At 39.3% G+C, this 10,935-nt stretch overlaps 1 protein-coding gene across 1 annotated transcript in view; it reads left to right on the top strand.

Annotated features, from left to right (window-relative positions):
• PDK3 (pyruvate dehydrogenase kinase, isozyme 3) overlaps positions 1 to 10,935 on the top strand; it is a 34,964-nt gene that overhangs the window by 2,170 nt on the left and 21,859 nt on the right. The window contains exon 2 of the mRNA XM_009877486.1: positions 8,524 to 8,595. Coding sequence (XP_009875788.1) covers positions 8,524 to 8,595 — 72 coding nt within the window. The remainder of the gene's footprint in view (positions 1 to 8,523; positions 8,596 to 10,935) is intronic.

The following is a 10,935-nucleotide window of genomic DNA, read 5'->3' as shown; positions in this document are numbered from 1 at the left end:
GCCCCCTCACTGGATGTGTTCAGGGCCAGGTTGGACGGAGCCTTGAGTAGCCTGATCTAGTTGAGAGGCGTCCCTGCGCATGACAGGGAGGTTGGACTAGATGATCTCTAAGGTCCCTTCCAGCCTTGGCCAGTCTATGATTCTATGACTCTGTAGCGTAATTCTAGTCCAAATATATATTCTGTAGCATATGCTTCTGCCCTGCTAAGAGTCAAGCAGTGTTTGTATCCCTTCTGGCAAAGGAATGGGATAGGTGCTTAGAGTGGATATTCCATTCAGAATTTTTGCTTAGAGGTTTCAGGAGTCATGTGATGACTTCTGTGGCTGTAATAGGTACTAATGATTAAAAAAACCCCATCAGTCTTGAGTGTTTTAGAATATATAATGACTGTAAGATACTTGTTCAGATCAGGTTTATATGGTAATGTGATTTGCAGTATCACAGCTGTAAACTGACAGTTATCTGTTAAGTGGACCAAAATAGCAGACTTTAACATGATGACGTTCAAGTGGACATCCCACACAGAGATGGCAGTTTGACATAAAAATGTTTCTCGTGGTGTTCTTTTACTTCTGATCCTTAGTTAGCTGACAGTTTTTGTGGAAAGGTATATCTTCCCTGAGACTATGTAAGAATATTTTTGTGATCTTATGTTGGAAGTAACAAAAACAACTGTAGCACGTTGTTTTCCTGATTATAGATGTGGACTTTAAAGAGTTAATTTCTTATTTTTCTGTTTAGAGGTTAACTGCTTTTATAAACGTTGACTGAAGAGTATAGGTCCTGGTGATATACCAGTGATGAACCTTGGGCAAAATTTACTGTACCAGTTAGCTTCTAAGAAGGCCAAAACCCCCAATTTTTTTAACTTCAGTATGAATGACCTTGAGTGTTATGCAGCTGTGCTGACAGAAGGTTTTGAAATATATTTATAGTTTTGAAATATAGTTTCTTAACCTAAAGGATAGACATATCTAGAAATTCCTGATTTTTGTAGAGTAGTACAGTAAATAAATGTAGCTATTCAGCTGTTTCGTGAACTTGTAAAATGAAGAAACCTCTTTCTGATGTGCTTGCTTGATACTTCAAAAAAGATTTTAATTTTTTTTCACATCAGATTTCATGATCCTTTTACTGTGCCATAGGTTGAGAAAGTTTGACTATTTATTACTACACAAAAAATCTGATGTACAGTTGCGACAAGTGAGCAAAGACAATTTAACACATTATTCACCTTAAATTCATTTGCTTATTTTCAGCAATTTGTGTAGTCATCGGCATATTTGATATATTTACGCTGCCACTTTGCATTAGAAGCCTATGTTTTTATGTGCTTTTGGTGAGACCACAAATCAGCTAGAGCTTTAAAGTTTTGAGTTCCCAGTCTATTCCTTAATGTAAACATGCTAAAATTTACAAAAAACTCCTAATCTTCAAAGTACCTTTTACTAAACTTTTTAATTAGAGTAAGGTGGTTCTGCAAATAGATGGAATTTAGGTTTGGTGGGGTAAGAAAACAAATTAACCCTGCCTACTGTACAGCATGGACCCTTTCCAACCAATCCTCTGGGCAAGCAGGCAGGCACTCTGGGTTGCCTGAATTTCCTGGTCACTTACAGGTCCCTTGAGAAGCTGCCTCATCCTGCCACTTCTAAGAATCTGCTCCCTGCTGCAGGCAAGCCCGGTTCTTTTTCTCTGCTCTCTAACTCATTTCCACAGTCACACTGTGGGCACTTTGCTTTCTGTACCATGCTCCTCGACTGCTCTGTGCTGCCTAACAGATTCTACAACTGCTTGTGTGATTGCTCTCAGGAGAGGTGTGCTTGGGTTTTTTCTTTTTTTTTTTTTGTGTCTTTCTTCCCCCCTCCACCCTCGCCTTCCTTTCTGGGTTCCTTAGCCTGATGTGTGCAGCAGTGAGGGTAGGTTAAGCAGCTGTGTCCTTCCTTTGTGCTGCTCAGCTACATTTTTCTGAATAAAGCCGGCATTAGCCACAGGGTGAACAACAACAAAAATAGCTTTGCATTTCAGTCTGTGCAAAGGTAAAACACGATCTCTGTCCCAATTTGAGTTCATAACATAGTTCACGTGTTATGTTTTGCATGGAGTAGCAAGGGAAAGAATAAAATGAATCAGAAAAATAACACAGTTAACATATTCCGGCTGTGAACTGTGGTGATTCCAAATACCAGACAGATGACAAGCAGCATTCTAGGGATCAGCAACTTGTTTTCAGTTTTTCAGAATTAGTGGGCAGCTTCCTGGTTCCAAACAAGCGGGCTGTCTTTAGGACAGCTTTCGGAGGGCACTCTTCTAAAGTACACTGCAGGTAGCATATTGAACATGTGGCATAATAGAGGATATCGCCACTGATTTGGTGTGGCAAAATAGTTACAACAAAACCTTATAATGGATAAGGTCAGAGCTTACAAAGCATCTAAAGTGAGTGTGAGGTTTGCACGTTATACTACTCGGTCATACCTAAAATTCCAATTTTAATTAACTCTGGCCAAATTTCTCTACTTCAATCCTTTTCCCTGGAAAAGGCTATAAATTTCTACTTTTCTCCCTGGGAAGACCTCTTAGAAAAATCAGTCCAGTTTGGGAGTTGGTAATTGTTTTTCCTCTATTTTTTTTGCATTCAGACTATGTTAACAAGATTGTGTTACCATGGAGATAGGTTTTATCTTCTTGGAGCTTTGATGTTAGAGACTCTAAGGAAAATCTTAGTGAAATACACATACAGAGAAGGCAAAGGTACCTTGCATGAATTGGGGAAAAAAAAATTCTGGTGGTGACATTATGGGCATTTACAGTGATTTCATGTATGAGATGTCATTCTAGAATTATTGCATTTGGCAGACTAACAACAGTTCAATCCACCTCGCAGTAATTAACAAAAGAACGAGGCTAAAGAGTGCTGGAAACCAAAGAGCTTGGCCAGTAGATTCTAGTGTACTGTGATAAAAAAATAAACAGACAATAGATTTGAAGTGCATGGGCTTTAATTCCTGCTTTTGACTCACCAAAGATAGCAAAATATAATTGACATTCTCTTTGTCAGTGCTGAGTTTGTGTTTTGTTGTTTATTTTTTTCTTTGTAGATTTGTGTCCTGCATAGTTGTATTAATTTACAATAATACAGTAAGTCATCCTTTATTCTGATGCTTTTCTCCTTTATTCTACCTGGCTGATAATTGTATATGAAGTGTGTTTAAAATGTCTTGCTTTTCAGCACTTGATAAATCCTGCAGTTATCACCTTCATTTATCTGTATCTGCATGCAGAGTTCAGATCAAATGAAAATTCAGGGAAATAGATGTGTTGTGTGAAAGGGGATTTACTTTTTTTTTTTTTTTTGGCACATGCTAGCTATTATGGGTGTGAAGTGCATTGCTGACCACTCACAGTTAGGCACGTTGTAACGGTGGTGGTGAAGACAATGTTATGAATTATTTATTACAGCTAACCATAGTTAGGATTTTTTTTTAAACAAGTTTTTACTTATTTTCTTTAATTTTGAGCTGTTTAGGAGGGAAAGATAGAATGAATTTTGTGTAAAAGCAGGAAATCGCAACTAGATAAAAGAAAAATATGTACATTTGCATTTGCAGCTCTGAGTTTTTATTGAGAGACTTGGGATAATATACAGGGCATTACAACATCCCAGGTTGGGGGACATACAGTGGTAGGCATTGGACAGTGTGCTAATTTGTTTGCTGTAAGGTTATTTTCTTTCTAGAAATCCCTTAGTCAAAGGATTGGACAAAATACTGAAAGTGATAGAAGAAATTTGGGTAACTTCAAATCTAAGTTAATAATCTTTTCTCTGAGCTGATCCCTCTAACTTGCTGGATACAGTGCTTGTGATGATGAACTTGATTTCTAAAGGTAATATCAATTGACTTCAAAATCAGAGACATCTAAATACTGTTGATAATTCTATCCAAAGGAAAAGCATTGCCTATTTCCATAGTTTCTCTGTCATCACATATATTAAAGAGAAATTATTTTAACACATTTATAAATTTCCTTAGAGCATTTAGTTTGTGTAATTTTCTTCTGTTTCAGAACCTCTCGATTCCTCATTGGTACTGTGTTGAGCCTGTAGTGCGGTGACCAGAGAAGCTGTTCTGTCTACTGGTTGTGCTGAAGACTGGTGACCATGTTTGGCAGTTTTCTTCTGGTTGAGACCCGCTTTAGTGTTTTTCTGGCTGAGACAGTTTTCTACACAATTAATGCTTGTGTTAGATGAGAGAAACACTTGGCTTGTTCCTGCCTGATACTCTAGTAAAACGGCTGATCCTCCAACACAGGAACAGTGATGTTCGATTATTCTAGGGGCTGCAGTCTTAGGACCAATGTCCCAATAAGCTACAGAGAACACACATCTCACTGCATCATGCCAGTAATGGTGGACAAATCCAAGAGCACAAAAATCGGCTATCGGCTACCTTCAGTACCAGGAAAACTCAATGCTGTTTTATCTTGGCCTCAGCACCGGATTGCTGATGTTTCACACTTCTGATAGGTCTATAGTAGAAAGCACCTGCTGTGTTGCTTCTCAAATGTTGTAATTGTCCTGGATCTTCAGAAGGGGAACTTTCATAATATTATATGATGACAGACAGACAAGAGCGGCTTCATAATAACCTCCTCAGACTTACTTTGCCACAAAAGAAGCTGTCACTTCTTTTATGACACAGATTTATTGAGGCATCTTTCATATGGGAGAAAGCTGAGAGGGATGAATATCTTGGAGATACTCAGCAAGCAGTCTGGACTGTTTATTTTGGAGAAGGCTTTGGTGGGCGTGTGTATGTGTGTGGATATTATCAGTGTGTATAAATACCTAATGGGAGAGAATGAAAATCCAGGAACCAGACTCTTCAGTAGTGCTCACTGAGAGGGCAAGACTCAATGAGTACACATTAAAGCACATGAAATTCCATCTGAATGTAAGAATTAACTTTTTTTTTACAGTGAGGATGATCAAACATCACAAGAAAGCTGCACACAGAGGCTGTGAAGTCTCTCTGTGGAGATACTCAAGACCCCACTGTGCGCAGTCCAGGACAGGCTGCTCTAGCTGACCCTGCTTGAGCAGGAGGGATTAGACCAGATGATTTCAAGAGATCTCTTCACACCTAAACAATTCTGTGATTCTGAATGCCCTTGGAAAGCTGGCTTGCAGCCTTGGGTGTACTGTTGTTGCCTTTATGAAAATGTAGAAGAGTAGACCAAAGGTGTGGAAAGGGCAAGTTAGGAAAAAAAAGGCCTTCAAAAACCACAAGAGAAGTTAAAGTAGGAAGGGAAAGGATTTCAAATGAGGAGGAAGGTTTGAAGGGATAGGAGAGGGGGAGCATCAAGAATAGAGGAGTGGTTGTTGGCAGACTTACTGACATCTACAGCATTTGGTCTTTTATGTGAGTGAGAAACTTTGTACAGTGTGGAGGGTACTTACGACAGTCCGTCGTCTGTCTCCCGGTATGTGTTGTGCCTGTGGTGGAGAAATCATAGTGTGTTGACCCATTCATTGGTTCAGGTCATGATGGCTGCCTTGTGCATCAAATATGTGAAACACATCTGCAGCAGCTTCCAGTTTAGTGTTTTCTGAGAAGTGCTAAAGCCACTTTGCAAATATAAGCAGGATGGATTAAATGAAGATTATTGGGGGATTCGCTTCAAAACTGTACTGCAGGTTTAAATATGGAAATAAAAATGCTGATGTGGACATGGTCAAATGAGTGGACATGGTCAAATGAGTGGTCATCCTGTATTTGAGAAGCAGAATAAGGTATCTTTGTGCTAGATTGCTTTTCTCTATATAATAAAATAAATATTTTGCTTTTACCGTGCAGGACAACAAATATTTGTTTAATTACAAAGCAAGATACTAACTTTCTTTTTATCTTACAGCGTGAGGCAATGAGTCCAGTTGGACAATGCTCGTGGTCTAAAGTGAGGTTGCATGGCTTTTTCCATTCCTAAGTGTATTTGCAAGGAAAAGGTGTGGCATGAATGATACCCTTTTTTCACAGAAAAAGTTAAAGTTGGTTTCCTCTTAGAGACAATTATGGATTGAATGATTTAGGTATATTCTCATCACCTGTCAAGGAAATTATGACGGAGGTAGCAAAGACTGGTTGTGGAGTGTTGTATATTCACTAGAGGCAGAGCAAAGTTGAGCACTTTGAGTCTTAACCATTGCTTCTGCATGACATTGCCTGGTTTGGTGAGAAGTCAGAAGCTCATCTTGCTGCCTCCATAGAGCTGAATCCGTGATGCCCTGAATTGCCTCAGTGCCTTGTCTACCACTTCCCCTTCTTCCATTTTGGAGTTCATTTGCTGATTGGTTATTACTTTGTTTTGCTCACTGTAATAATTGTTCCTCTTTTCCCATCCTGTACCTGTGATTAACTGATTGATTGATTCACACGAGGCAGATGATGTTGCATAATACATACATCTTTGAAACAAAGGGGTGAGAGTGATCATAATTTGTTATGTGTTGCAGATGAAGTAGCTGAGTTCAGAGAGTAAAGCAGCTTTTTTCCAGTGAAAATTAATAAAAGGGGAGTATGTGTAAACAACACGTTCTTGAAGGAGGTTAATTTTCATTCACTCTTCCAGAAACTCCCTCCCTCCTCCAGCTAACAGCTGGCCCTTCTGATTTTTCCCCTGCCACTCTACCCTGCACATCAGCTGTGCTTTCCCTGCAGTTAGAGCTGCCTCTGTGTCTTCCTAATGGCTAAATGTTGCACTTCTCAGGAGCTCAGCTTCAGTGGATAGTGGGCTGTGGCACCTTGAGGTACTGCCTGTTCTCTGAAGTAACCGTAGGCAATTTCTTGAACTCCTGGAACTGTGGTGTGATGGTTTTCCTAAACTGGTACTATCTCCTAGCAGTGTAGAACAACATTTTTTAAAATAAGCAGTACTAAAGACATCAGTTACTTCCCAAAATTAAAACTGACAAACACTTGGGGCGTGTCTGTAGTTGCTTGTGACAGTTGCAGGAAGGCAAAAACACACAGAGGGACAGGAGCTGGTGTTACTGTTCTGACCATCTTGAAAACTTTGGTCTTTCTGGAGATAAGTCCCAGTGACCTGTGATGGCTGCAACTGAAATGGGGGTGTGTGGTGCTGGAGGGAGTCATGTAGGAGCAGTGGCATCTTAAACTTTGCCGTGACTTGAAGAGGTAGGATGAAGTTTCACAGCCGCTTAAGCTGGTCTTAACATGGAACTGTTACCAAACGAGGTTTTGTTGTAATGCCACGTTGTCCAAGCTTAAGTGATTGGGATCAGCCCTACTGGCCCGGAGCTTATGCATACACTCTTCTGTTGAGCTGATCTAATGGGCTGTTACTGCTGAAAGGGAGAAAGGCTGCATCAGTTGTTTTGCTTTTTCCTTATGCAGGCTTTATAGTTATCTTCTCTTGTGCTAGCTTGAGCCGGTTACACCTTTCTATGAATTGTTTTCATGTGGGAGAATGATAAAACCAAACAAGCAAACTTATCTGTCTGGCTGTTTTACCATTGCAGGGAGTTACAGCTGTTAACACTCACACCTGATCAGCCTTGATGTTGTCAGTGTAAAAGGCTGTGCTTAACCAGGAGTGAAGGGAGGGGAATGACAGCTCCTCCACGTGACACTCAAACCCTACCTTTTATGTGTGTGATCAATACCTCCCATGATTTGCTTCAAGAAATAGATCTCACTTCTTTAATCTTTCAAGCTTCATCGATACTGCTAAATGCATCTGCGGCAGGAGGTGATGACCTGCTCCTCAGCCCCACTGGTGTGAGATGGTGCCATTTTTACTGGTGTTGGGCTCGGATCCTCCAGAGCAGTCTGACAGTGTTCATGTTGAGCAGTACTTTGCCTTAAATCTTTGTGTCCTGTGTGGCACCACTGTGGCTCTAGGCACCAGTTAATATCTCATCTGTACTGAATATCTGAAATAGAGGGAGCTGTGTTGTGCAAGAAAGGTGCTTTTATGAAACCGAGGGTTGTGCCACATGGCCTGAGGTGTGCTGTGAGGTGTGGGGGGGTGTGAAGGGGCGTTCTCTTCTAGAGCACTGTGGTAAAACCAGCTTGGTGCAGGCTTGTTAGCACGGATTGTGGGAAGTATTACCTGGAGCTTTATTTTGGAAAGAAGTTTGGATCACTTTCTGCAGAACATAGGAGTAAAATAAGATCTGTACAGAGTGGATGACCAGGAAGTCAAGATCCTGTGATGGATGAAGTTACCTGAAATTACAGACCTACCTCAAGACAGGGTTTGCTTCTGTATATAACAGTTTTCCTACATCTGAAACTGTAGAGTATAAATAGTACTCTCTAACTTGGTATTATGTAGTTGCTTTCTTTCCCCTTGCAGCATCCCATTTTAGCCTTTGCAGCAACTGTGTGCTATGCTGCTCTTGTTTCAGGTGAAGTTATAGTCTTAAGTTTTAAAACAAATCCAAAAGTAATTTAGGCTTAAGTATTTTAACTCTTTCTTTATAAATTTTCTTCTTTCAGGTACATGCAAAGTTTCCTTGAACTTCTAGAATATGAAAATAAAAGTCCTGAGGATCCTCATGTTCTGGATGAGTGAGTGATTTGTTTTCTTATAACAGTTCATTTTAAAATAATGTCTCAAACCCAAGTGTTTTTGTACTATAGGATAGCTGTGGTCTTATTTATCAAGTAGAATTTCTGCAGCAAAGGCCACTATTGTAATCTGGAACCAAATATAGGAATGTAAGTGCTTTTGAACAGTATATTTTGAATTTATGCAGTCTGATAGTTCAAGAAATGGCATGAAATGCTTCTTCCAAGGCTGTATTGAGTGTCAAATTACATATGACTCGAATGTATGCATTGAGCTTAGTACTCTGTTCTGTATGATGCGTATTAATACATTGATACTTTGAATTTTTTCAGTTTGAAAATGTTTAATGTGTTACTGTTTTTATCTGAAAGCTGCTTTGAGTTCAACTATTGATGTTCTCCTACCTCACTAAATAATGTTACATTTGGAGTAGAAAGTAAAGCTTATCCAATTTTCTTTATCGACAAAATCATATTAAAATTGTCATTAGACTGTGTCCTTGAAATTTGTGTGTATGAAAATGAAAAAAAGAAATCCAAACCACACGAGAACAGTGTGTGCAACGTGTGCACCCGTAGGGTAGCTTGTCTTTTAAACTTTCTTTTTAGGCTCTGGAAATCTTGCCTGATCAGGCTTTATAGGAAGTGTTTCACAGAACATCTTGCAGTCCAACAAATGTTCTGTTTGTGCAAGATGTGGCCTGTGTTGTGCAAACACGGTGCTTTTTTGGTCTTCAGTTAGGTTCAGATACATTAACTGCTATGTTAGGTTATGTAAGGGTTTTATTAGGTAATGTGGTTTAGGTGTTGTGTTCTTTTGGTTATGAGCATAATATCTGAGATATGCTTTTGTGTGTGTGTCAGGCAACACATGCAGGAGAAACTCAAGTGCACAAGTACCAAATTCCCTGCATGACAGAACTGGAGAAGGAACTGTAAGGGTTGTGGGCTGACTGAGTGAATCGTAGTCTTAGTGAACATCGGGAAAGTAACTATTTTTTCAGTGCGAGTCCTGAGCTGGAACACTGTCTTCACGTTTGCATACTACATGTTAAGAAATGAAAATGGATATGGACAGTATTGATGTGAAAGGAAGAAGAATTAGAGACTTGGATAGTTCCACCTCTGAATAATGATGAAGGCATTTGTTTAGACTGGCAAAAAAGAGATTGAAGTGTGAGACACTGGGAGTCTGAGCATGCCAAAAATAAAAAAGCCACTGTCATAAAGGGTAATGTGCTGCTCTAACTGAAGAAGTAGAGAATTAAAAAATGGCTGATTTTTATTAAAGTTAACATTGCATGCAGGGCAAAATATGAATTTCAGTAGTGAGAACAGACTGAAAAAGATCGTATCAAAAGGCTGTAGCACATCCCTTTTTAAAAACTTCTGAGAATAAATAGCTTCCAGTGGTATTCTAAGCTTGCTTATTCTGCAGTGGATAAATCAGATGAACTTTTCAGTTACCTCTAGCTGTTACATTTAATGATTCTGTATTTACAGCTTGTTTGCTGATGGGACAAGAATTTCTATTTGACTAATTCAGCAGTACATTTTTCTGCTGCTTGCCTTAGAAGAACATTTTGCTTGAGACTTAAGTTATCAAAACTTACATTTTTGTTGCCTTTTAAGACAGCGTAAGCTCTCCGAGATGTCTGAGTGAGCCTGGCAAGTTTAACACAGGTCCTGTTAAGCCTGTAATCCATGTCCTGGGTGAGCAGGTGGAGGTAAGGTGGTCCTGTAGCTTCTGGTACCATCTCGGATGTTCTGCATTTGAATAACTGAATTTCAGCTTTTCATGGACCTTAGAGGTTCAAAGTGGATCACAGTATGTGATTTTTAAAAGACTGATGAACAGGATTCTTGGAGATTTGTACATTATCACATAAATTACCTGATTCTGCCATAAGGAGAACAAGCATTCTTGATAGTGTTGCATGGCAATTGGAAAGATTGAAATGCTTTATATTAGTTTGATATACTAATTATTTGCTGGTGAACCAAATATTTACTCAGTATAACTGTTTGCTAAATTTTTGATATCTTGCAGTTATATAATTAAGTATATATAAATACAGATGTTGGTAGTTCTTTCCTTCCTACTGAGGTCAAAGTCGAGCTAGGGACTTTGATAGTAAGAGTCATCTTTTATACTGAGTTTGGCCTGTGAAGAGATGAAAGATGCATTATCTCATTAAAGAGCAAATTTATTGTTCTTGACAATATTGGATAGGCAACCTAATATTAGAAAGTCAAATTTACTTTGCTGCTCTTTGCGTGTCTATTCCTAGCTTCCTGAAGGCTGTGCAGTTTAGCTGGATATTGAGCTGTAATTAGCTG

This window comes from Apaloderma vittatum, unplaced genomic scaffold (genome assembly GCF_000703405.1).
Source record: "Apaloderma vittatum isolate BGI_N311 unplaced genomic scaffold, ASM70340v1 scaffold2571, whole genome shotgun sequence".
Classification (NCBI taxonomy): Eukaryota; Metazoa; Chordata; class Aves; order Trogoniformes; family Trogonidae; genus Apaloderma; species Apaloderma vittatum.
The sequence above is the reverse complement of the archived record's forward strand: the minus strand, read 5'-3'. Positions and strand labels throughout refer to the sequence as shown.